This window comes from Hippopotamus amphibius, chromosome 3 (genome assembly GCF_030028045.1).
Source record: "Hippopotamus amphibius kiboko isolate mHipAmp2 chromosome 3, mHipAmp2.hap2, whole genome shotgun sequence".
NCBI lineage: Eukaryota > Metazoa > Chordata > Mammalia > Artiodactyla > Hippopotamidae > Hippopotamus > Hippopotamus amphibius.
The window spans coordinates 49,465,336-49,489,508 of NC_080188.1; the positions used below are offsets into that span (position 1 = coordinate 49,465,336).

Sequence of the window (24,173 nt, forward strand, 5' to 3'; positions counted from 1 at the left end):
GACAGGGAGGGAGACCTCATAAATAATTAATTCTGTTGACCTCTGTTGACTTCTGCTTTCTGCAGAATTTCTAGAATCTTCTCACACAGTAGTCTCTGTTTGGACTATAGACGTATATTGTGGGTTAATTGCTTTTTTTTTTTTTTTTTCTCTTTGAACCCATTTTGATCCACTGCAAAACAAATTGCTTTTAAAGCTGTCTCCGTCTCCCTCGCCACTCCCATCCGCCCCACAAGTTTCCTGCGGGGTTGTGAACTTGAGCAGATGAGGGAAGATCTGAAGCACTGGGTGTCTGTGAAGGCATTTTTCTTTCTATTCCTCCCCCACATCTCAGCTCCTCTTAACACGGTTCCTGAGGAGGAACAGCCATTGCAACAGGGCTGTCAGTGACAGAGTTCTTTTTCATGTTGCCTCCTACTTCTGTGTCTTGGCAGAGCTGAGGCACATTTAGGTACAGCGGGTCTTGCTTTTTGCAGATCTATTTCCCTCCACATGCCTTTTCATTTCTTTTCTTTCTTTATGTCAGGGGAATCAGAATAGTTGGATGAAGATGAGAAAAACCTTAGTCAGGGCCCTCTTCTGTCTCCTTCTCTCTCAGGCGGAGGCTAGGCTTCCCGGCCTCGGCAGTCTGCCCAGAGGATGCTGGGTTATTTCCAAGGTTTTAATTTGTCTCATATCCCTGGGTTTATGGAAGATCTGGGAGCGGTGATCCTGGCGGGGTGGGTCCTTTAGCCATCTATTTTCAGTCGGGTCTAAACAAAGGGTCTCGGGCACCGAAAATGGTTTGACCCACTATCCCCAATGTTAATGCATTTCCAAGTACCTGCCGGTCCTCATGGCTCCTGCTTTCGGTCGCGTAAGCCAGGTCCTCTCCTCTGTTCTTAGGAACATGGGGAGCAGCTGCTGAAGTAAGTGGAGAGGGCCTCAGTATTCCACAAATCACCCCATAGCACCATCTCGTCCCCACCTCTTCCTCCTCCCACCCCTACCCATCTTTTCTTCTGTGAATTGAGGAGTTCTAATGTCTTTAGTCTGTTTCTCCAGATCTTTAATCAACTAGCGCGTACCCATATTTTGTTTTAAGGCACTGTGTTCTAAACTGGATACACTATCAGAGGTGAAATTTTAACAAAAACTTAATCTTATAAAAATATCCCTTAGCCTGCCTTCTGTGCCATACTTCTGTAAATAGCTCTGGCTAATGACCTTATGAAAGCCTGGGATACTAACTTTCCCTAACTTCTGCTTAGCTTGGAGATAAAAAGATGAACAAGACACATTTTAATCTCAAGAGTTCCCAGGCTTTGGGGGAAGTCAGATACATAAACAGAAATTATAATCTGCAGTGGCATCAGTGATTATGAATTAATATGAATTCAGCGCATTAGGAGCACCTGGAAAAAATGACAGCATCTGCCAAGGGGAGCAGTGAAAGTACGTTACTAGTATTTTTATTCAATTCTACCCAACATTCTGCCTTTTCTAAAATATATCAAGGTCATTTGATTTCTTTGATTTCTTTTTTCTTTTTTTTATGAAGACATGCACTTTATTTTTTTTATTTTTTTTATTTTTATTTTTATTTTTATTTTTTTTTGGGGGGGGTACATCAGGTTCAATCATCTGTTTTTATACACATATCCCCGAATTCCCTCCCTTCCTTGACTCCCCCCCCTCGAGTCCCCGCCACCCTCCCTGCCCCAGTCCTCTAAGGCATCTTCCATCCTCGAGTTGGACTCCCTTTGTTATACAACAATTTCCCACTGACTATTTTACAGTTGGTAGTATATATTTGTCTGTGCTACTCTCTCGCTTCTTTTAATTAATTTATTTATTGGCTGTGTTGAGTCTTCGTTGCTGCGTTCAGGCTTTCTCTAGTTGCAGTGAGCGGGGTCTACTCTTCGTTGCAGTGCTGAGGATTCTTATTGCAGTGGCTTCTCTTATTGTGGAGCACAGGCTCTAGGCACGTGGGCTTCAGTAGCTGTGGCACACAAGCTCAGTAGCTGTGGCTCACGGGCGCTAGAGCGCAGCTCTGTAGTTGTGGCGCATGGGCTTAGTTGCTCTGTGGCATGTGGTATCTTCCCGGACCAGGGATCGACCCTGTGTCCCCTGCATTGGCAGGTGGATTCTCAACCACTGCACCACCAGGGAAATCCAGTCATTTGATTTCTAATACTGCATACCAAAGGTAGAATAAGTCTGAGTGTGTCTACATCCACAAGGGTGCAGAAAAGTAAACCTCTAGAGAAAGAGGCAAAATTGTGGAGCTGCACCATTGTAATAATTATTGCATCCTTATCAATAGCAGTGTTCTGAATAGCATTGAAATCAACAAATAGTTTTTCTTTGTTAAAAAAGGAGAAAATGGCATGACCCTTGTCTTTGATATATAAAACCAAATCCCTGGACATTGAAACATAAGTAAGTCAACAGTAGAATAGTGCAACATGATGATTTACATGTTTCTATATTTAATATTAGCTTTGGCATGAATTCAGGTGAAGCCAATTTACTTTTTTTTTTTTTAAGGACCTCGCATTCATATATGAGGGATAAAATGGTGGGGGAATCAAAGCTTGTCGCAAAATGCATGAAAGACGGTAGGCATGCCATAAATGTGAGGTGCCTTTTCCTTCTCCAGCAGAGGGAAATTCCTTCAAAAGAGTGTTTTCTTTTCCAGTGGTCAGGTTAGTGGAATAACACAGTGTTTCGTCTGACGGATGGATGTTGCTGTGATGCAGTGGCGAAGGGTTAGCAAATTCCATCTGGCCTAAGCAGCAGAATCCTCTTAGAAAGCAAAGAGTTAGTTTTGTTTCACAAAGCAATTTTTCTCAAAGCAGCAGTCAAATGTTAATTGGAGCAAGCGCCCCATCGCAGTAAACTGACGCAGTTTGGGGCATCCAGATGTCTGTAAATAGCAAATCTATTTAGAACTTCCTACCTCACCAAAACTGCATCCTTGTTCCCCAGGAGCAGGGCTTGCTGTTATTTACGGTAGCATTTGAAGACTCAGAAAAGCTACCTTCTTTGCCTTATCTGAGTGATGCAGGCTCCGTTTTCAGTTTTGTCTGTGTGTATTGTAGCGGGCACTCAAGAATCTCTCCTGCATTTCGTCTTTAACAGAAGTACACATACTCGGTCTTGTTTTAGAACATTGTTTTAAGTGACTTAGATTACATGTTTATAAACCCCTTTATATGCATTGAAAGCAAATTTCACTGTGGGTTTTTGTGGGTTAGGCCTTCACTACCAGCTGATTTGTCACGTTTCAGCGAAACAATTTATATGTAAATACGTCTGCTCTTTATAGCACCCTCTGCTCTCCATTGGCCTCTGATTGGCATGAAATTCTGAGGGACAGCGATCTATCTAACTCCCTCCCTTTTGAAATAACTTTTTAGAAACTATAAAAAGTTATCGTCATTCATATATTTTTGTGTTTCTTTTAAAAATTATCTTTTCCGTTCTTAAAATAATACATATTCATTTTAGAAAATTGAAGACTCAAGAGAAGTTGGAAAAGAGACCTTCAAATCCATTCATAATGCTGCAATTCAAAGACAACCAATGCTTTTCTTTTATATTTCTCTTTAGTGCACAGTGTTTTTAAACATAAAATATTGTGATTTTTCTGTTTATGCAATTTTACATTATTCACTTTTTACCCAACATGGTTTTTGCTCTTCAAATGTAATATAGATCACAAATTAAATAATGTCTTCATGTAAAGAAACATTGCCATTTTTTAGAAAGTAGACATATTTTTAGAAAGTGGAAAGTGCTTTAAAGAATACTCTTTAGCCTGTAGATATTAGATGTAAGTATATGCATATGAAAAAATTGTAAATGGAGGTTGTATTTTTAATAGTAGATCCCCTGGGAGGTAGGACTACAGTGGAATTATGTTTTAGAAGTTATAGAATTCAGAATTACTAATTTTTTAGAGTAAGCACTTATTCTGTAATAAAAGATAAAAAAATTGAAATGATTGATATTAGGAAGTTAAAAGGATAAAATGATAACTTTGAAAGTTTAACATCTACCTTCCTAGTGTGGCATTTCTTTCCTTCCTCTTATCATTTTTTAAATAGTGATTTTGTGAATTGGATAACAGTTTCAGAAAATTGAATAGAAATTCATTTTCTGTTATTTAATTTATGCCCAAGACTTTGTGCATATAGGGCCGTGTCCGATTTTTTATTGAAGGGAAAATGTTGGTTGGAGCACCGTTTAATGAAACCAAATCACAAGTTCAAGCCTTGTATATTTAAGGTAGCCTGATCCTTTACTGAAACTCGTAACTTTCCAAGACTACAACATTACCCTTGGCCATTCTTTTCTTCATATAAGTTCTTGGTCATGGGTAGGAAATCATGTACAAGGATCACCAGAACTGGAAAGAAAAAGCACTTGGAGAAAGGGGTGAGCTGTATTGACTAGGCTTTTCATAGGAAGATAGCACAGGGGAGATGGAATACGTCATGGGCCAAAGCAGAGGGGTGGGTTAAGGTTTTTCATTCCAGTCAGGGAATTCAGCCGCTTCGCAATTTAGTGCTGCTCCCTGGAGATGTTAATTTGATATGTGCCTCTGCAATCCTTACTTCTACAGGGTGAAGAATTAATTCACTTAGATGGAAAATGCTGTCCTGAATGCATTTCAAGGAATGGTTATTGTATATATGAAGAAAATGCAGAATTTGTGAGTATCAGGCTAATAACCCAAGACTAATGCAAATTAATCATTCAAAATTAATTTAATGAGGGAGCATTTCTTTCTCATTTCTTTTACTCATTCATTTGTTTAACAAACGTGATTGCACACCTACTGTGTGCCAGGTACAGAAGCGGACACAGCAGGCAGAGTCCCTGCTCTCAGGGAGTTCCGTTCTAGCGTGGGGACACAGACAGCAAACACACGTGTCAGGTGGTGCTGTCTGGAAAATAAAGCAGCTGGGGAGTAACGGAGGGGAGGGAGGTGCTCTTTTACATCAGATGATTGGGGAAGTCCTCTCTGAAGAGAAATGTGAGCAAAACCTGAAGTACGTGAGGGAGCGAGCCAGAATGTCTCGGGGGCCGTGGGGACGGGTGGGGGACACACCCAGAAGAAGGGTCAGCAAACCAAAAACTCAGTGAAGCAGAAGTGTGCTTGGCGTGCCCAAGAATCAGCAAGAAAGTGAGTTTGGCTAGAGGCAAGGGAATGAGGGGAAGAGGAGTTGCGATGAGGTCGAGCCTGGACCCTGGTTTTACCCCGATGGACGTAGATGGGACCTTCTGGGCAGTTTTGAGCAGAGCAGTGCTGTGATGGGTCTGCTGCCACGTGGGCCAGGGACGGAAGGGGGCCAGGCTGGAAGTGGATGGTGTGTTTAGAAGGCTTTTGCAATAGCCCAGGGGAAGGTGGTGATGGCTTGGTCTAGGAGGCAGTGATATAAAGCAGTCAGGCTCTAGATTTATTCTGCAGGTAGAACTGAAAGGATTTTGATAGATTGGATGTAGAGCGAAACTCTATTAGCTAAGGTTTTATTTCTCCCCCTGTCAGTACTTCTTTTATTATATACCCCAAGGGAAAAAATATTTATCTTAATCTCTTCAAATTTGCTCTATTTATATAGCCCTTATTTTCCACATGGGGGTCTTGGAATGTTGATAAATTCAATGTGTTCTTAAAAATCTGCCAGTTGATCATAAATACAACTGCTTCATTGACCAATCAAAATGGGATTATAAGAATTAGGATTAGGTGCTTTGATTTGTGAACTGGTTCCTACACCCTTGTCCCTTGCTATTTGGGTAAATTGCATCTGTCAACCTGCCAGTGTTTTGTATAAACTGGGCATGTAGTATTGTGTAGGGTTAACATTCAGGCTCTAAGTTCAAATCCCTACTTTGCCACATACTGACTGACTGTGATTGTGACCTCGGGCAAGTTACTTAATCCCAGTTATAGAGATGAAAATAGTACTTACCTCACTGGTCTATTGAGACGATATGTATAAACTTAGAATAACACCTGGCATATAAAAAAGCTTAAAAATGTTAGTATGATTATAATTATTATCATGCTGTTGGCATTGTTTGTTTCATATTGATATTTCATCATTTAGTCATCCTTGTTTCCTGAGAATTTAGGAGGTTACTTTTTCCCTATAAATACTGAATTCAAGTTTTCTCTCTCAATCACAGTATTAATTTTCTTTTCCATTTTTGGAGGTAAATTAAGGCCAGTGGAATTAAACAAAAGCAAGTTGTTTAATGATGCTCCAGTACCACATAAGTTTCAAGAATTTGCTCTTACAAGCTTAGGTTTCTTGACTGCAAAGTCCTTCATATTGAGAGGAATTGAAGCCAAATACTCCAGCCCAAAGTGAGAATAAGAATTTAAATATATTTCCTGGGCATGTTGTCTTCACATCATATTGGTATGCTCTTCTTGTTGACGTAGATAGATTTTATTTCTACTCATAACCAGTGAATGAAGTTGCTTGTTCCTTGGGGAAGAATGGATATTTCCTAGTAAAAAAAATGAATAGATCAGCCTAAAGGTGTTTTTAGTGTTGTAATAATAAATATGTTTCTGTTTCTCTCTGTTCCTAGATGTCCTCAAATGTGAGTAAAGTTAAACATATTCCAGTAAGTATGGAGTTTTAGTATGTACATAGATATGTATAAAATCATTTTAAGCAATTATCTGCATAATCTGTCCTGGGGAACCTTAATGCCTTAGTTTTTTTAACAGTCATATTTGATGGCAATGTGGTCTGGAATTAAGAATTGTAATGATAACTAAGGCTTTGATTCATTGAACTTTTCCCCTTTTCTTTAGCTCATGTTTCCCTCCACAATTGATAATTAACACTTCTCCAACTATAAGCTCCTACAGATGCCCTTTCCTTTTCTTGTAATGATTTTCTTCTTCTCATTTTCTCTGGGCAAGAAAACCCAGTTTAACCATCAGCACAATGTCATGTACTGCAAAGCATTGAAGAGAGAGCTTTTTGGGTCTAGGGAGTGTTCGTTTCCCAAGCGACACTGAGTGTTCATTCTCTCTAGGTTGTTTGCAGGACAACATTGGATGATTTCTTTTTAAGGGAAAGTGCAAGCATGTTTGTTCACGTGAGCAAGCTTACAATTTTTGAGGTTATAGAATAAGGGGGCCAGGAATCCGGTCTGCCTTGAAATGGAAGAAAAGCACTTCTACCTTCTCAAGATAATATTCCTCATTTTCCTAACATTATCATTCACTGTTGCTAAATACTGTCACGTTAACTGTTTGGAATGCTTAACATCAGCTGGCTTAATAAACATTTTATCAGAGCGTTGTTTTAAAGTATGCTCTTTTATTCTCTTCTGTTTTACCTTCTTCACTCCCCAAACGTTCTTGTAGGAACCTTTGTCTCCTTTCTATCTCCAGTGTGACTAGGACAACAAGCAAAAAGGAATTGCTGTTTATAATTCCCTTTGGACTCTCTGTCAGAGCATTAATGTTTGTTACCATCATGTGCTTGGCTGAAAGAATACTTAGTGTGAGAAAGCCCGTGGCACATCCACAGCCCACTAAAAGTGGGCATGGGAGAGCTAGCACTTTAAAAATACAATGACCCTAGTATTACTCTTACTGTAGTAACAATAAGGGAATTCAGGGTTTTAAACAGCTTCCTACTGTTATTGTAAAGATGGCATGGTAATCCCCTCTTGCGTTTTTTTTTTTTTTTTTTTGCTAAGATAGGTTGAGAAACAAGTGTTATATGCGTCATCCTTATTCTGGAAGCCCCAGAATGCTTTCACACTTTATCTTTCTGCCTAGGTTCTACATTAAAATAAACCAATTATAACCAAGAAGGAGAGATACTATCCTTTTAAATTTAGGGCTCTTCTGCTGCTGTCCTATTTCAGAATTAGGTTTGACGTGGTGCCCGTCAGGAGCCTTCACTTTGCCTCTTATGGAAGTTACACGTTCTCCACCAGCAAACTGTCTGCTGAACCTCCGCACTCTGGTAACAGTGTCCTTCTTTACTGTTTCCTGCAGGAGGGGGAGAAGTGGGAGGATGGCCCTTGCCAGGTGTGTGAGTGCCGGGGGGCTCAGGTAACTTGCTACGAGCCCTCTTGTCCTCCGTGTCCGGTGGCCACACTAGCTCAGGTGGTGAAGGGACAGTGCTGTCCAGAGTGCACATCAGGTGGGTCCATGTCCATTTTATTTCTGCTGAGATGTTTTTGCTGCCAAATAATTGAGAGAGATCTCTCCTCCCATCCCTTGCTTCTTTTTCTTTAGTCGCCCACTGGGTTTGTTTGTTTGTTTATTCTTAATTTTTCTAACAAATGATGCTAATTAATCTTTGTCCATATATTTGCCAAACTCAACTGATTATGAGTATGTGACCTTGCACGAGTCATTGGTTCTCTCTGAAACTTAATTTTCTTGTTGACAAAATAGCCTTATCTACCTTGCAAAATTATCGTGAACATCAAATAACATAATGTCTGAAAATGTGTAAAAGCAAATATATGTGTTAGGACTGTTCCATTGTTGAAGATGGAAGAAAAATTGCTGGAAGTTTGTTATGGATGTTCACTTCTTTGAGGTGAACTGTTAAACAGATGGTTCCTTTTGGAGTTCTCAAATGGGTTTTTGAAGTTTAAAGACTCATTAATTTCTTCCAAAAGAAAATTTTATCTACTTGTTCTGCAACTCTGCCTTCGAATCACCTGGGGTTGAATTAGTTCTGGTTAATAGTTGTTGGCAAGCACTGGAGTTGCTCTGGCTGAGCAGTAATTTGCCCATAAGCTCAGTCTCTCTTGGAGAAGGGGCATTTTCTTCCATTCATATTTCGGAATTAATTGCTTTCATCCGGGGATTGCAGGTTTCCATATTGGCAGTTGCACTAGTTGCACTCAACGTATTTTGGCTAATCAGTGTTTCTGTGAAGAGTTTATCACGGGAAAAGATGGCAACTTTAGGGTTTAATTATGTTACCTTCACCAAAGTGGCTCTCTGGACTTTCCAAAACAAATATTTAGCATATTATAAGGTCCCATACCTTGAAAATCAGGTCCTTGACAACTTTGAAACCTGAAAGAAATCTTTTGCTGACAGTTACCACTAGGTTCAATGGTGACCCCAATTACTGGGAATGAGATTTGAAATTTTGGAGAAAAAGAAGAAAACTGACTGTATTTTTTTAAGAAAACAATAACTATTTTTAAGTAGTGTGGGTTTGATGTCTTAACCTTTTATGCACATCAAAGGTTAAGAAGAACACTTAGGAAATCATAAATTTTTGAATCTGCTTAAACCATCTGTACAATATTGTGGAGTTAGTCATTCCTGTTTCTGGAGGTATTGTGGGAGGTAGAAGCATTACTAGGGCTGGTTTGGTAATGTTTTTACCGTCTTCACTTTAAAGATACAGGAGACAGTGATAGTATTTCAGACAAGGAGCAATTCCTTGAAATCTTGCATTGAAATCAGCTTTGCTATTTCGGGTCCTTTTTCATAGGGACCAGAGTTTTCTGTTCTCCATGTTCTATACAGGTCCATATACTCCACAGAACCTTTGTTAGAAGAACGTAAGAAAAATCATATGGTCTTTACTGAGTTTTCCTCTTCTTTGTCCTCGATTGTAGTTCATTGCCACCCAGACTGCTTGACCTGCTCTCAGTCTCCGGACCACTGTGACCTCTGTCAGGACCCCACAAAGTTGCTGCGAAACGGACAGTGTGTGCACAGCTGTGGTCTGGGATTTTACCAAGCCGGTGCTCTCTGTTTAGGTACGGCTCCAGGCAGACAGCCCAGAGGGGGATTGACGCTTACTGGTGTCCAGGATGGGGTCATGATGCAGGAAATGCACAACTTCCAAAAACCATTAGAAGGGAGTAATGTCATCTGTGGGGTACTTGACCTCTGTACTTGCAAGTCTCTTTCTTCTAACATTTGATGGGTGTTTCCAGGCTTACCAGGGAAGATAGATAATGGGGCAGTCAGATGCTCACCAGGTAGTCATGGCTGGATTTTTCACTTTTGAAGACTTTCAAGGATAGTCATTGGGATGCTTGGTGTCATTTATTAAAACCCTCATATAGGGACTTCCCTGGCAGTCCAGTGGTCAGGACTTTACCTTCCAACGCAGGGGGTGCAGGGTCGATCCCTGGTTGGGGGTCTAGGGTCCTGCATGCATCGAGGCCAGAAAACCAAATCATAAAACAGAAGCAATATTGTAACAAATTCAATAAAGACTTTAAAAATGGCCCACATCAAAAAAAGTCTTGAAAAAAAGAAAAACCCTCATATAATCCAAGATAGAACTTTAGAGTTGACATAGACCTTTGAGATCACTTACTAGAACCTTCTCATTTTGCAGATAGAGAATCTGTGGGCCAGAGAATTAGCTGGCTTGCTTAATATCACACAGATAGTTCGTAACAGAGCTTATCTCTTGTGGGTTACCAGAGGATCCAGAAAGGGTTCATGTGCATTTCAGAATTCTCATAGTACATCTAGGAGGGAGATCTTACTCGGGAGAACTTGGCTTGGTTGAGACCAAAGCATAGTTACTTTTTCTCCTATCTCTGACTCGTGGGGTTAATTACCCGTTTAAGAGTGTGTAGGTTCATACCCTGGCTGTGAGTATAATCTCTCTGTGCCTTAGTGTCCTCACCTGTAAAGTGGGGGTAGCACTGGTATCTTCCTCAGGAGGGTCTTGTGAGGGTTACATATGTCAATACATGTAAAGTGCCTAGAATAGTTTCTAGGATATAGTCAGACCTCAATAAAGGTCAACCACTTTTATTATTTTTGTAATTATTCACTTCTCCCTACTCTCTCTCCTGATTCATAATCTTCAGCCATGTGGAAGTTATCTCTCTCTGCCATAAGGGATATTCTTGTAAAATGGTTGAGTGAGAAAGATATTGGGGGCAGTTGGATAAGAAGAAAAGAACACACACCCCTGAGCCTAACTGCCTGGCTTCCAGTGCCAGCTTCATGTGACCTTGACCTCCAGCAGGTTACTTAACCTCTATAAGCCTGCTCCTCATCTGTAACATTGGGCTTAATACTCTCTACCTCATAGAGTTGTTGTGAAGATTAAATGTATTCACATGTGTAAAGCACTTCTCATAGTGCCTGGGGTGAAATGTGTGCTACCTAAATAAAGGCTGGTGGAGTTATTTTCCTGTTTTTCTCTTGTTCTCTGTGTCTCCAGAGCCTCAGAATTGGGCTATGTAGGAATCGGCACTAGGGTGGTGCCCTTGAACTAATCAGAGGTTCCCTTTCTCTCTCTCCCAACCTTGCCCGAGTCAGCCTGCCAGCCTCAGTGCTCCACGTGCACCAGTGGGCTGGAGTGCGCGTCCTGCCAGCCTCCCCTGCTGATGCAGCATGGCCAGTGCGTGTCCCCCTGTGGGAACGGCTTCTACCAAGACCACCACTCCTGTGCAGGTAACTCCTGACTAGGCCGTGGTCGGGCAAACCACTGAGAAAGCCACCCCCCACCCCCATGCCATCGAGGGCCACCCAGAACTGTAAGAAGCCTTCAAGGAGGAGAAGAAATTCTGAATGAGATTCCTGATGGCATGAGAACAGTAGATGAGAGAGCTGACAAACAGTGTTTTTCTAATGTTGTCAGTGCTTTAGTGATGTGCCTGTGATATGATTTCTGTGAGTCCTTTTGCACACACCTGGGGCACTGGGACAGTGTTTAAGGAACGTTATACTTAGGCTCAGATTGGTGTTAAGTTGTAAATTAGATTCCTTCGTGGTGTAAGTACACAGGGCTTAAATGAAAATGAAGGGGAAATATACCTATATATTTTTAAACTTGATTTTCACTTAAAGAGAGAGGGAGAAGTAGAAATAAGAAAGAGACATCGTGATAAACTTGGACAAATGAAACAAAAGTAGGCATTTAAGTTTACTCCTACTTTAGTACCTGCATATTTAGCATATATGCTAGTATCTATTACTTTAGTAGCTTTATATACCTACTTTTCTGTTTATATTTTCAACTTTATATTTTTAATTAAGATCTGGTTGAAATTCTTAATATCATAACCATCTCTGGAGGTGGGAATAGTCATAATTTAATTTGTTGTTTACACTTGACCGTTTTTTCAATAGTGATTATAGTCTTGGGTCTAAGTAAAAGAGTAAATGTGTAAAGAGTTTTTTAAATGCAGAAATGAAGGGGGGGAGGATGGTGAGAGCAAAGACGAGGGGCAGAGTCCTGAGTGTGTCTTTGAGAAGAGACAGGGAATCAGATGTGCCCAGAACCTAAGGCAGGATGTGCAGCGGCAGGTAACCTAGAGGAGGCAGGTGGGTCAGAGGGAGGGTCTTGGATGTCATCCCAGGGAACTGTGGATGCTCTGCAGCTGAGCAGAGGGGCAGGGATGTGATGAGAAGCGGGAGGTGGGCCAGTCTGAGGACAAGCTGATAGGCTCCTTTCTTTCATGTCCTTGGTTAGATTTTCAGAGAAATCGTTTGGAGGGAAAATGGTGAAAGACAACAAGGGCGTGGTATTCATCAGGTGTGGAGGCCGAATGAGCTCCAAGGTCAGGTGAAGGTCCTCTGTAGTGGAGGCTGCTGGCGGTCTCCAGTCCAGGTCGTGGTCATAGGCAGAGTCCATGGGACTATGGAAACCATCTTTTTTTTTTTTTTATAATTTTATTTATTATTTTTTTGGGGGTACACCAAGTTCCATCATCTGTTTTTATACACATATCCCCGTATTCCCTCCCTCCCTTGACTCCCCCCCCACCCTCCCTTGAGTCCCCCCCACCCTCCCCGCCCCAGTCCTCTAAGGCATCTTCCATCCTCGAGTTGAACTCCCTTTGTTATACAACTTCCCACTGGCTATCTACTTTACAGTTGGTAGTATATATGTGTTTGTGCTACTCTCTCGCTTCGTCTCAGCTTCCCCTTCACCCCCGCCCCCTCCCAAACCTCGAGTTCTCCAGTCCATTCTCTGCACCTGTGTCCTTGTTCTTGTCACTGAGTTCATCAGTACCATTTTTAGATTCTGTATATGTGAGTTAGCATACAATATTTGTCTTTCTCTTTCTGACTTACTTCACTCTGTATGATAGACTCTAGGTCTATCCACCTCATTACATATAGCTCCATCTCATCCCTTTTTATAGCTGAGTAATATTCCATTGTATATATATGCCACATCTTCTTCATCCATTTGTTTGTTGATGGGCATTTAGGTTGCTTCCATGTCCTGGCTATTGTAAATAGTGCTGCAATAAACATGATGGTACATGTTTCTTTTGGGATTATGGTGTTCTTTGGGTATATGCCCAGGAGTGGGATTACTGGATCATATGGTAGTTCTATTTGTAGTTTTTTAAGGAACCTCCAAATTGTTTTTATGGAAACCATCTTGAGAGGAAACATTGGTATTGTGTATGCCATGCGAATGTGAGGATAGTGGGGCCTGGAGGCAGTCACATTATGGAAATGGAAGCACGCTGCCTTCTGAGTCTGGCTTGGGGGCTCTTTGAGATGTGTAAGAATTCTTCTGTCTTTCTGTATCCCCAACATCAAGGGCTGCACGAAGGGTTCAGATTTGTGCAGCATTTGTTGAACAAGTGTTTGAGGGATGAAGGAATGTCCTACCCCTTGGTGATCCTGAAGGACCAGTGTTTCAACAGAAGTCTCAGCCATAAAAAAGAACTCTTAATGTTTATTACAATCATGTTCTATTTACCTGTTATTTTAGAAAAGGCTCAAAGTGGGCACATACAGACGCTTTTATAAGTGTCTAATGGTTCGGCAATTTAGGTAAACTGCTGAAATTTCAATTTGATGAAATTATTGGATGTATTCTTTACTCCTTTCTTCTATCCCATCAAAGAGACCTCCTGCTAGCACGCCTGCAACAGATTTGCTTTTGAAAGGGAATTAATTCCCCCTAGATTTTATTCTTCCCTCTGTACCACCTCCACCCCAGCCACGTGTCCCATATACATGTTTACTTTGTTTCTTTTCTTTATTTGGCCACTTTTCTTTCTCCCAAGCCCAGTGTTTTAATTGGTGATGTTAATGCTGTTTCAGGGCACTCTGAAATGGGTAATGTTTCATTTGATTACTGGTTTACGTAGCTGACTGCTTCTACATTCCATCCACATACCCATACACAAATGCCTTAGTAGAAAGTTGCTGGGAAATTTGTTCCTGCTCCCTCCAGGGAATTAAACCAATTTGCTTTAGTTCAGGCTGGTTGCATTTTTATGCATAAAATGAGAAGAAAAAAGAGAGCAAGAGGAGAGAGAGAAGAGGAGAAAGAGAATGATCTTAAAATTTAAAGATAAACTTGTGATCAATTTCCAAATACTGTTTCGATGCTGAAGTTACCCAAATAATCTTTCCAAATAAGCTTTCTTATTATCAGAATTTTTTGCAATATTTGTGCTTACACCTTTTTTGGTGACTTTTCACCATTGATCTTAGAAGTCGGTCTGTCAACCAGTGCCCTTCCAGAAAGTGCTAAACTTTTCAAAATAAGCCTGCCATTTTATGATAACAACAGGTTTTTCTTTATTGATTCCTCCTGGCAGGGTCGTTTATGTTCTGGCTGGCATCAATTGCCACTTTATTGACCCATCAAAACCAAAAGAAAGTGAATGCTGTGCTGAGGAAACTCATTACCAGAAATCACCTGATTAATATTCACACTCGCCATGTTGAATATAAGGCAGAGTAAGAAATTTGGGGCAGAGCCAAGTGGCACGTAGATACATGACTCTCCAGTAAAAGAGTAGGAGCAGGTGAACCAGGGAGGGGTGAACGAAGGGCCCGAGTCCTGCCAGAGAACCGCATCCTTAGGGGCCTTTATCATTGTCCCTTTTCCCTTGTTTTGTAGTGTATACACACATACACACATATGCTTACAAATGTGTACACACGTGTGCATATATTAATATTACTGTTATAATCTTGTGCTGGATTAAACTGAATAGCATTGTAAGTATAGATCACGTTTTGTGCCCCACACAGTCACTGCTTCATTTCCTCTGCCTTCCCCAACTTGAGAGTTTGATGCTTTGATCACTTTGCCTGAAGGGTCAGCGCCACCCTGTGTTTATACTAGTCTGAATCGGAGGCAGGCAATATGTAAGTTGCCCCTTCCCCACAGCAGAGAGGGCCAAGGAGTAATCACTGTCTTAATGCCTAGAACTCACCTTTTAGGCCTGGCTCTCAGGCTTTTCTGCCCTAACCCCTAGGCTTCTTTTGCCACCAGCTGGATCTGGTCCAGCATTCCTCCTTGACCCCATGGACATCGGGTCCTAGGACTGGGGTTCTACTTTGGTTCCTGCCACCTGTCCTGTTGTGACCCATTTCTAGGAATTAACAGCCCATCTCTTAACCCCAACCTGATGGTCAAACTTGGCCCATGTGTGGATGCTCTTTGCCCTACCTCCCCTCCCCCACACCACATGACCTTTCACCCTTCCCCCATGGCTCTTAGGTGCCACTTGTCCTGGACTTACTGTACTCTCTCTACCAGAGTGGTGGTTCTGTTACCTCTTCTTAGAAACCTTGGTATTAAATCTAAATCTGGATCCAGAGTGAGCTTGCCTGTCCTGAGAACATTCTTCCTTGCCTGTCTTGCCCCTCTTTTCAATCAGCCTGTGTTTTACTCTGGTGGGACTATTGAATCGTGCACACAAATCACAGATATAAGAGCCCATAAGAAGAAAAGTGAAAACAAGCAAACTAACACATACCATGCAGGATTAGTTTAAAATGGGTAGCTCAAGACTGTTGAGTCAATTTAGCCCCTTTCTACATATGTATCAGTGTTTGCCTTGTCTACTTCCAACATTCGCAAATGTTTGAGGACGAAGCCGTGTGTACCCATGGCAGGTGCTGCCTTCATGCTGCAGACCCAGAGATGGGAGGGAGGGTGGCACAGTGCTCAAGGAGCCAAACCACCTGGATTCCAGTTTTGGCTCTGTCACTTCAAACAGCCTAGTCTTTAAGTTTGTGCTTCAGTTGCTTCTGGCTAGAGCAGGGATAGTAACATCTGCCATATAGCATCGTTGTGTGGATTAAATGAGTGAGCTCACATGTGTCGTTTAGGATGGCGCCTGGCACCTGTCAGCCCTCCGTGTACGTTAGGAGACTTGGATTTCTGCCTCCCATCATCCTTTCCTGTTCTCTGTCCCCGACTCCTCCACTATTGACCACTGCTTGAGGGCCTGAGAACGTGAAGAGAAGGCTGTGTTTGCTGGCAGTGAGCTGGCAATCAGGCAAGGTTGGCTGCTGCTAAAAGAGATGTGAAAAAATAAAAATAAAAATACCAAAACCTATGCAGCTTATTCTGTATCTGATTGCTGTGTGGTCTTAGATTTTGAAACTTAAAGAATCAAGCAATTGAACATGTTTTAGGTTTGTGTGAGTTGAATCTCAACTCTGTCACTTACTGCTGTATGGTTTTGGGCAAGTCATTTAACCACTTCGAGCCTCAGTTTCCTTGACTATAAAATGCGGATAATATCTACTTTAAGCCATTAATATGAAGGTTAGAAAAGATGTCTGAAAATATATATATATATTTTGACTGACACATAGCATGTGGACAATAAAAGGCTGCTATTGTTATATCACATCTGTACCTTTATTTTTCAAATTATGCAAATGAATATCAAATAGCTTGCATTAGGAAACAAAGGGTTTTGTGCCCTTTGTGTCTGATTTTAAACAACTTTTATATATTATGGAGAAGTAAATATAATATAGAGAACAGTTTACTGTATTCATTACAACAAGTGAAGATCATTTTATTTTTAAAAAAAAAATGCTTCCATTAAATGATGAGAATCTGGAATGATTTGTTTCTTAGCCAATATTATGATATATTTAGAGGGAAAACTTATAAGAAAACCTGTAAAATTTACATATAGGATGCTGACCTAGCTGAGATTTAAAAGCTGTAGTTTGAATAGAAGAATTTCTAAAGTTAATTATTTGTTGGAATTTTGTTTGACTGGAGCAGCCCAACCACTTGTGGGCATAAAGCGCTGACCCCTTGCAGCCGGATCCAAAGCAGTACTTGCTGGGTCTCAGCATCATATTCTGCTTGTGGCCGAGCCCAGCCTGGCCGTGCCCAGGAAGAACCTCTTGGCAAAGGCGTTTATGAAACGGATGTTCTGAAATCCCCAAGAAAGCAGGGGCCCTCCTTGTTCTGTTGGGATAGCCACTGGCAAGCTGGTATCCTCCACGGCCCCTCCAACATCCCCCAGAATTGTAGGGTCAGTCCCAATTTCACTGCCAGATCACATATTCAGTTTGGGGGCCCAGCACATCCTACCCGTCTGTCTTCACTCATTTTGTTCTGCTCTTTAAATCGTATGCATGTTCAAGCCTCTGGTATTCTACAGCAATTATGGTCTCTCACTTAATTGCTGAGTGTCTTATAAAGGGGATTTATTGCTTCCAGGGATGCTCCCGTCTCCTTCATCTGTTCATGCAACAAATATTTGTTGAGGGTCTTCTATGTTCCAGGCACTGGGGTGCTGCAGTGAACTGACAGAAAACTGCCCTGTGGTTCAGGAACTTACGTTCCCAATGGGAGAAGAGTGGCAGTACATAACTAAATAAATAAGATCATTTCAGACAGTTACCATTATGTGAACTCATCACTTTTAGTGCTGTAAAGACAGTTTAAAAGGTCTGTTATAGGAAGTGACTGTTATTGAGGCAGGGACGGGTCTTATCCTTCTGAATTCCCTGCAATGCTAAGCGCGTATAAGGCCCTCTGGAAAAACTTTTGGTTGAAAAAAAGTGTGATTTAAACCATTGCACAGCGGAGAAAGCGTAGGATTGTACAGGCATGCCTAGACTGTGGCTTCCTGGTGACCCGATTTCCATTTAGCTTCTATTATTTGCTCCTTGACAGCAATTCCTGGCTAGGTGTGGCCTCAGGAAAATTACAGAATCTTATTTTTCCCACCCTTCTTTTCTTGTCTTCATTTACCTCATCTCTAAGATAATTCAGTGCCTTATGAGTGCTGAAATGGTGATTCCTTAAAAAACCTGTCACTAGAACTTGGGTAGTATCCATGGAGAGTTTTAAGCTGTTCAGGAGGGAGGACAACAGGATTGCCCTCCTAGAATCTTTGTTTCCTGGGAAAACTAGACCCAGTGAAGCAGATGACAATGGTATTCCAAATCCCCTCCCTCTTTGGACATTCTTGTAAAGGATAAATGGAGAGAGAAAGGAAAAAGCAGCTGGTGGTGTGCTGCCTGGGACCTCTGCTCTCGCAGGTGACTAGCTGTGTTTAGCATTTGTCTGTCTGCTTATAGGCCCTTGCCGTGTATGCCAAAGACAGGTGACAGAACAAAAGTATCACATACCAGCAGAGAAGGCCTGCCACAAGTGTAAGGGAGCTTATCTTCCAGACAGATCCCATTCTTCCTGACAAATCTGAACCCCCAAATATCTCAGCTATGGACTACAAAGTAGTGACACGTCTTCTGGCTTTCTGCCCACTTCCTAGGGTTCTCAGTTATTTAGCTAGACCGTATGACACACATTTGTACTTCTTTCTCTCTTTTCCCCATGCCCCACCCCAGCACCCTCCCTGTTCCACCCTCCGCTTCATTTTTGGGTTTTTTTGAAGAACTTTTATTGAGATACAGTTAACAGACAATAAACTGCGTATATTTAGAGTGTACAATTTGGTCCCCTCCGTTTTCATGCTGCCCACAGAGCACCCAGCACCTCCATGCTAATCGCTGCCCAGATCTGAACAGGTTGCCCCAGTGTGGCCGGGAAGTCTGGGAACTCACCCGTCAAAAGCTTGGTTTGGGCTGGTGGTACCTTCTTTGGCTCTTTAGTTTCTATAGACAAGTAGACTCAAGGTATGGGAAAAATGGATAGCCATTTAATTAACATGGGCTGAGGAAAACCCTAGGGCATCCAAGCAGCTGAGAGTTCCCAGTGGTCACAGTGGATGAGTAGAATCTGAGAATTCTGTTCAGGTGTCAGACACAGCCTAGGGGGTCACCGCATTTGAAAACTCTCAGGGTGTGCTGTGTTGTAGCTTTAGGAGCATAGGTAGAGGAGCAGCAGGCGGAAAGGATAATCTGAGGAATGTTCCTGGCAAGCCGCATGTCTGCCTTTATCCTCTGACTTATGTACCATTGAAAAGCCAGCCTACTTGTAAATCTCTCTCCATGTGGACCTGCCACAGCTGGGAAGTCGTTCCTTCAGTTCAAGCTCTCTGAGTACGGAAGACCCTGATAAAAATTCAAATATGTTACCCAAGATGAGTAAATCGTTCAGCTGTATCACAGATGTGGTTAATAGATTAACTAGCTATTTACCCAGCACCTGCCTTAGGGAAAAAGACTGTAGGCTTCTTTTTTTTTCTCTTTTAGTAATTTTTCCCCTAAGTACCAAATGAATTCATCTAATAAAGTCAGTAAAATTCAAGGCACATAAAATCAGTGAAAAACTCTGACTCAAGCTCTCCCAAATCATGGCTGTTAGTATTTTGGTGAACGTCTTCCTAGTTTATGTGGGGTGTGGGTTGTGTGGTGTGTGTGTGTGTGTGTGTGTTGTGCACACAGACACATATCGATGCATTTATTTTTCAAAAGTAAAATCACACTCTCTCTCTATAGTTTTATTGCCTGCTTTCCCAATGTTATTTATTATGTTTCTACAACATCATTTTAAAGCTGTTGTATAACTTTCCATCTGTGACTGTGCAAGAATTCATTTAGCCAAGTCTCTGTTGTTTGACATTTCTTCCTCATTTTTCCATTATCATAAATAACCATGATATAAACAGTTTTAACAGAAATTATGGTAAATAGATTTGATTAGGGTAAATTCTTGAACATGTAGTTGCTAGGTCCAAGTATATTTATGCACATATTGAAGCTTTTGACACATACTAACATATTACTCTCTTTTAAAAAAGTTGGAATTTGCACTCCTGCTAGAAACACATGAGGGTACCTACCTCCCACTACCCTTGTCAACACTAGGTATTATGATTCTCATTACATTTGTCAATTTGATTGATGTAAAATTCAGTCTTGTTTATTTATACTTATTTTGGAGATTTAAATGAAGGAATTTGAATTATCATATTTACCCATTCATGGCCCCTTTTCATCATTGGCCTGGGCCAGGCTATTCTCCTGGTTATCTATCTGTCTCTCTCCCTGTCTGTCTACTTCTTTTGTTCCGGTAAAACCTATTCCCACTTCCCTTCTCCCCAGCTCCCCACTTAAGTAACTACTCTAATGCAACTTAATGTGGATTTGTTGTATGTATGTGCTCTTATTGTTTTGTATGCATGTGTTTTAAATATTCATACGTATTACTAGGTGAATATTTCATTCTTTTCCTTTTTTTAAACTTTAAAGACTTAAAAATTTTAGAGCCATTTTAGGTTCACAGCAAATGAAAAGCAAAGTACAGAGATTTCCCATATACTCCCAGCCCCAGCACGTGCATAGCCTCCCCATTACCAACATCCTTTGCCAGAGTGGTACATTTGTTACAATGCATGAACCATTCTTTTACTTTGTTTCCCTCACTAAGCACTGTTTCTACCATGTGGCAATGTGTACATCCAATCCATTGCATCTAGTTGCTGCTCTCCTGTGTAATTTGCGTATCTCCGAGTATTCATGAGGCTCAAGATGTTTTTCGTGTATTTTTATTTTTCTGTTATGAACTCCCTCAAGTACATATGGCTTTTCAGAACATGTGGAGACCAGGCATTCCAATGTCAGGTGTGAAGGCTTCTGTTGGCACAGGAAGGAAGGTTGAGGGCAGAGACCAGCCTGGTAGGGGACAGAAACAGATGGGAGTAAAAGGATCAAAAATGGTGATGACTCAGATGAACTTCTCCTTTTAGATTTGTCTGGCATCCGTGCTTCTTAGGCAAGTCGCCTTGGTCTCAGGTGTGGCTGTGATGAGGAAAAGAGAGTGTAGCATCTGGGCTTCACTGAGCTATTCTCAGTCACTTTCCAAAGGGCTTTTTTGGTATTTTATAGCAATTACAAGGAAAGAGCTCTAGAGTATGAGGCCTCTGGGAAGGGCTGGAGCCTCTTTATGTAACTGCTGGAAAAATCTCTGTGAGCTCTGTTACTTCCCTTCACTCCCTTTCTAAGTGAACCTGTCTTACATTACATTTTAATTTGCTCCCTTTATAGTTACTTTGCGTTTGATTCTAGTTGCAACAAGATTTATTAGATCTTGTCGGCTGTGCCATTGAAATGATCACGTACAACATTCTCTGCTTTCTCCAATATGTCATCTCACCATATCCCTGTGAGTTAAGTACAACAAATATTATTATTCCCACTTTACAGATTAGGAAAGCAAGGAACAGTGAAGTTGAGTTTAAGATAGAACATTTTTTCGTCCAACAAGAGCTTCTTATTAGAAATTTACCCACTGTCTCCTGATAATCCTTTAAAACTTGGCAAGTCCTTCCTAGTCATTTGCGAGACGTGAATGATAGCTAGCAGTTGCCACGACCTGGATACGGGACATTATGAAGGAATTTGCCTTGTGTATGATGTCTCTGCTTGTGCACGGAGTTTGGGCTGCTTTGTGTAGTTGAGAGTGAAAACTTCGTGGCAGTTTGGAAATCTGAACTACAGCCTCACTGATGACTCTAAAAGCACCTGCCGATCAAATGTGTTAATTCCCTGGTAATGGAAGGGAAACTTATTCCAAAAGACTATGGAAAAGGTAAGAATCCAAGGCCCTTTTTTTTTTTCCTATGGGGCAGTTTGACCTGAAGGCTGAGCCCACAGGAGTCTGTGTCCACTGCCTGGGGTCTGGGAAGGCTTCCTGGAAGACAAGAAGTGGTTCATAGGAAGTGCTTTTAACATTTCCTTGGAAAAGGGTCGCCTTTTATTCTTCAAGTAGCACAGGTTAATTTTTTTTACAGTAATCTTCTATTTCACAATTATCAAGTATGAAAAGAAGTTTGTTATTTTTAGAGTAGGGTTTCAATATAGAGTTGCCAAAAGAAGAGTAATTTGTTCCTTTTCATTTTGAAGTGAATTGCTCAGCAAGCCAACACATGTCTTGTTATGCTCCAGAAAAATCAGGGGCTTTCCTAAATAAATTATCTGCTGCATGAGAGATAAGACTATGGCTGTCTCTTATTTCTCCTCTGTTCTAATTTATTGCCACAATTTTCACAATATACACTTCAAACCTTGGATGAGCTGAAATGTATCACTAAGAGAAATTATGGTGAAAAGTCAGGGACTGACCTTTTATTTTTCATAATAACCCAAATGCAATAAAAGCCCCATGTAAAATAAGCCCGCAAGAAGAGATTATCTGCAGTAGCATATGTTCAGTGTTAGAAATTAGAAATCAATTGCAAAACACAGTGGGAGTATGTCATTATAAGAAGTGACAGCTCAAAAAAAAAGGTGGGGGGGAAGAAAAGAAAAGAAATGACAGCTCAGCATAACCCTGTGTTGAAATAAAAATCCCTTCTGCTCTCCTGCCTGGCCATGGAACCTGCCTTTGATTTGAGATGGAAAAAAGAGAAGGCCCAGCATCACATTTGGTACTCGATGTAGATGCAGCGTAAGTATTTCTCATCATGAGCAGATCTGGACTTCAACATTTATTAGGTAAATTTTACAGCTCCAAATGTACCTCATGCTTAGTTATTTCCATGTAGAAGGTAACTGATAGGATGAATCCCCTATAACCAATGAAAAACATCTGCTGTACGTTCACTTAACGTGCATTTAATGAATACTGACTTTATACCAGGCATCAATCTGGATTCTGGGGGTTTAAGATGACTAAAAGATGGCCCCTGTTTTGGAGGATAGTACATTCCATTGAACGGGTTTGATTTGTAACTGAATAATTAGTACAGTAGGAGACATAGCATGAGAGGCATGTACAAAGTGCTGCAGGAACATAAAGGAAGGAGTAACTAACTTTGTCTGGACAAGTTCAGCAAAGCTTCACAGAAGTAGTGACAACTTAAAAGCCCTCTCAGATGTAAACAGGATTACAGGGTCTGTGGAAGGAGCCAGGGACATTGCCAGCTGGGTCAGTCTGTGCAGGGCATCCAGAACCCAGTCACATGGCATGCTTAGGGCACCTTGCACCGTAGAACAGGTGTAGTTGAGGGAGGTAGCAGAAGGCAGAGCTGAAATGTTAAGTAGGGCTCAGTTTGTGACGGGCCTGAGTGCCGTCCCGAAGTCTGTAGCCTCCGTCCTGCTCATCCTTTGCCCCTCATTCTGATTGGCGGCCTCAGGGGTAATATTAAAAATATTTAACAAGCAGTATGGCACAGATCAGATAAGTTGGAAGGAGGGGAGACCCAAGACCCTCTCTTGTGTCAGATGTTTCATTGTTGGAGCAGAACCCTGTTCTGCCAGGGTTCCCAGGGCTGAGGCCGGAGTATCAGGGAAGGGGCCAGGAAGACAGCCATTTACCAGCCAGGTTGGAAGTATTTTTACCATTTTAACCATCAGTGCAGCTGAGTATCTGCACTGCCAGATGATTTGATCCCTTAAAGATGTCTTAAGTTAATTACCTTCTCCTTTCCCCACTGCAAAGTAAATGCTCTAGAAAGCAAATTCCACTGCCCTGATTAAAACTTTTACAGGATGAAATCCCCTGCCTGCCTGACACTCGTGATCTGACCCCCCTTGTCTTTTCACCTCACTCCCCAACATCCCCTGGGGCCCTGACTTACCTGTGGCAGCTGGGAAGGCCCCACAGGCTAGCCCGGCACCTTGCATGTGGTAGGTGCTTCTGTTGAACACCGATAGCCAGATTAGCCTGGCATGTCTTCTTAGAAATGCAGCTGGGTTTTTGTTTGTTTGTTTGCTTGTTTGTTTAGGTAACAGCTTTGAATCAACTCCATTTCCTCAGTGAGGGAGAGGCACTTAACACTGAAAGACACTTCAGATAGTGACTGTAATCAGTATTTGAAGAGCAGTTGAATAAATGAATGACAGACAGATTTCATATGTATTCGGGGTAGAATTTGTTACTGGGATCTTTGCATCCATATATTTAGTTTTAATGTAGTGTCAGTGGCTTATCTCAACACAAACAGTATTCTCATGCACCACTTGTAAATAAGATGTGAAATATGAGTGGAGTTTGTAGAGCACCAAATAGTGTGCCTAGCAGAGTTAACAGAAGAGATATGGACTCTGC

General features: G+C 41.4%; 1 protein-coding gene across 1 annotated transcript in view; it reads left to right on the forward strand.

Moving 5' to 3' along the window:
• FRAS1 (Fraser extracellular matrix complex subunit 1) overlaps positions 1-24,173 on the forward strand; it is a 505,547-nt gene that overhangs the window by 271,857 nt on the left and 209,517 nt on the right. The window contains exons 10-14 of the mRNA XM_057725661.1: positions 4,610-4,699; positions 6,592-6,627; positions 8,024-8,171; positions 9,619-9,762; positions 11,294-11,428. Of these exons, the coding sequence (XP_057581644.1) occupies positions 4,610-4,699; positions 6,592-6,627; positions 8,024-8,171; positions 9,619-9,762; positions 11,294-11,428 (553 nt within the window). The remainder of the gene's footprint in view (positions 1-4,609; positions 4,700-6,591; positions 6,628-8,023; positions 8,172-9,618; positions 9,763-11,293; positions 11,429-24,173) is intronic.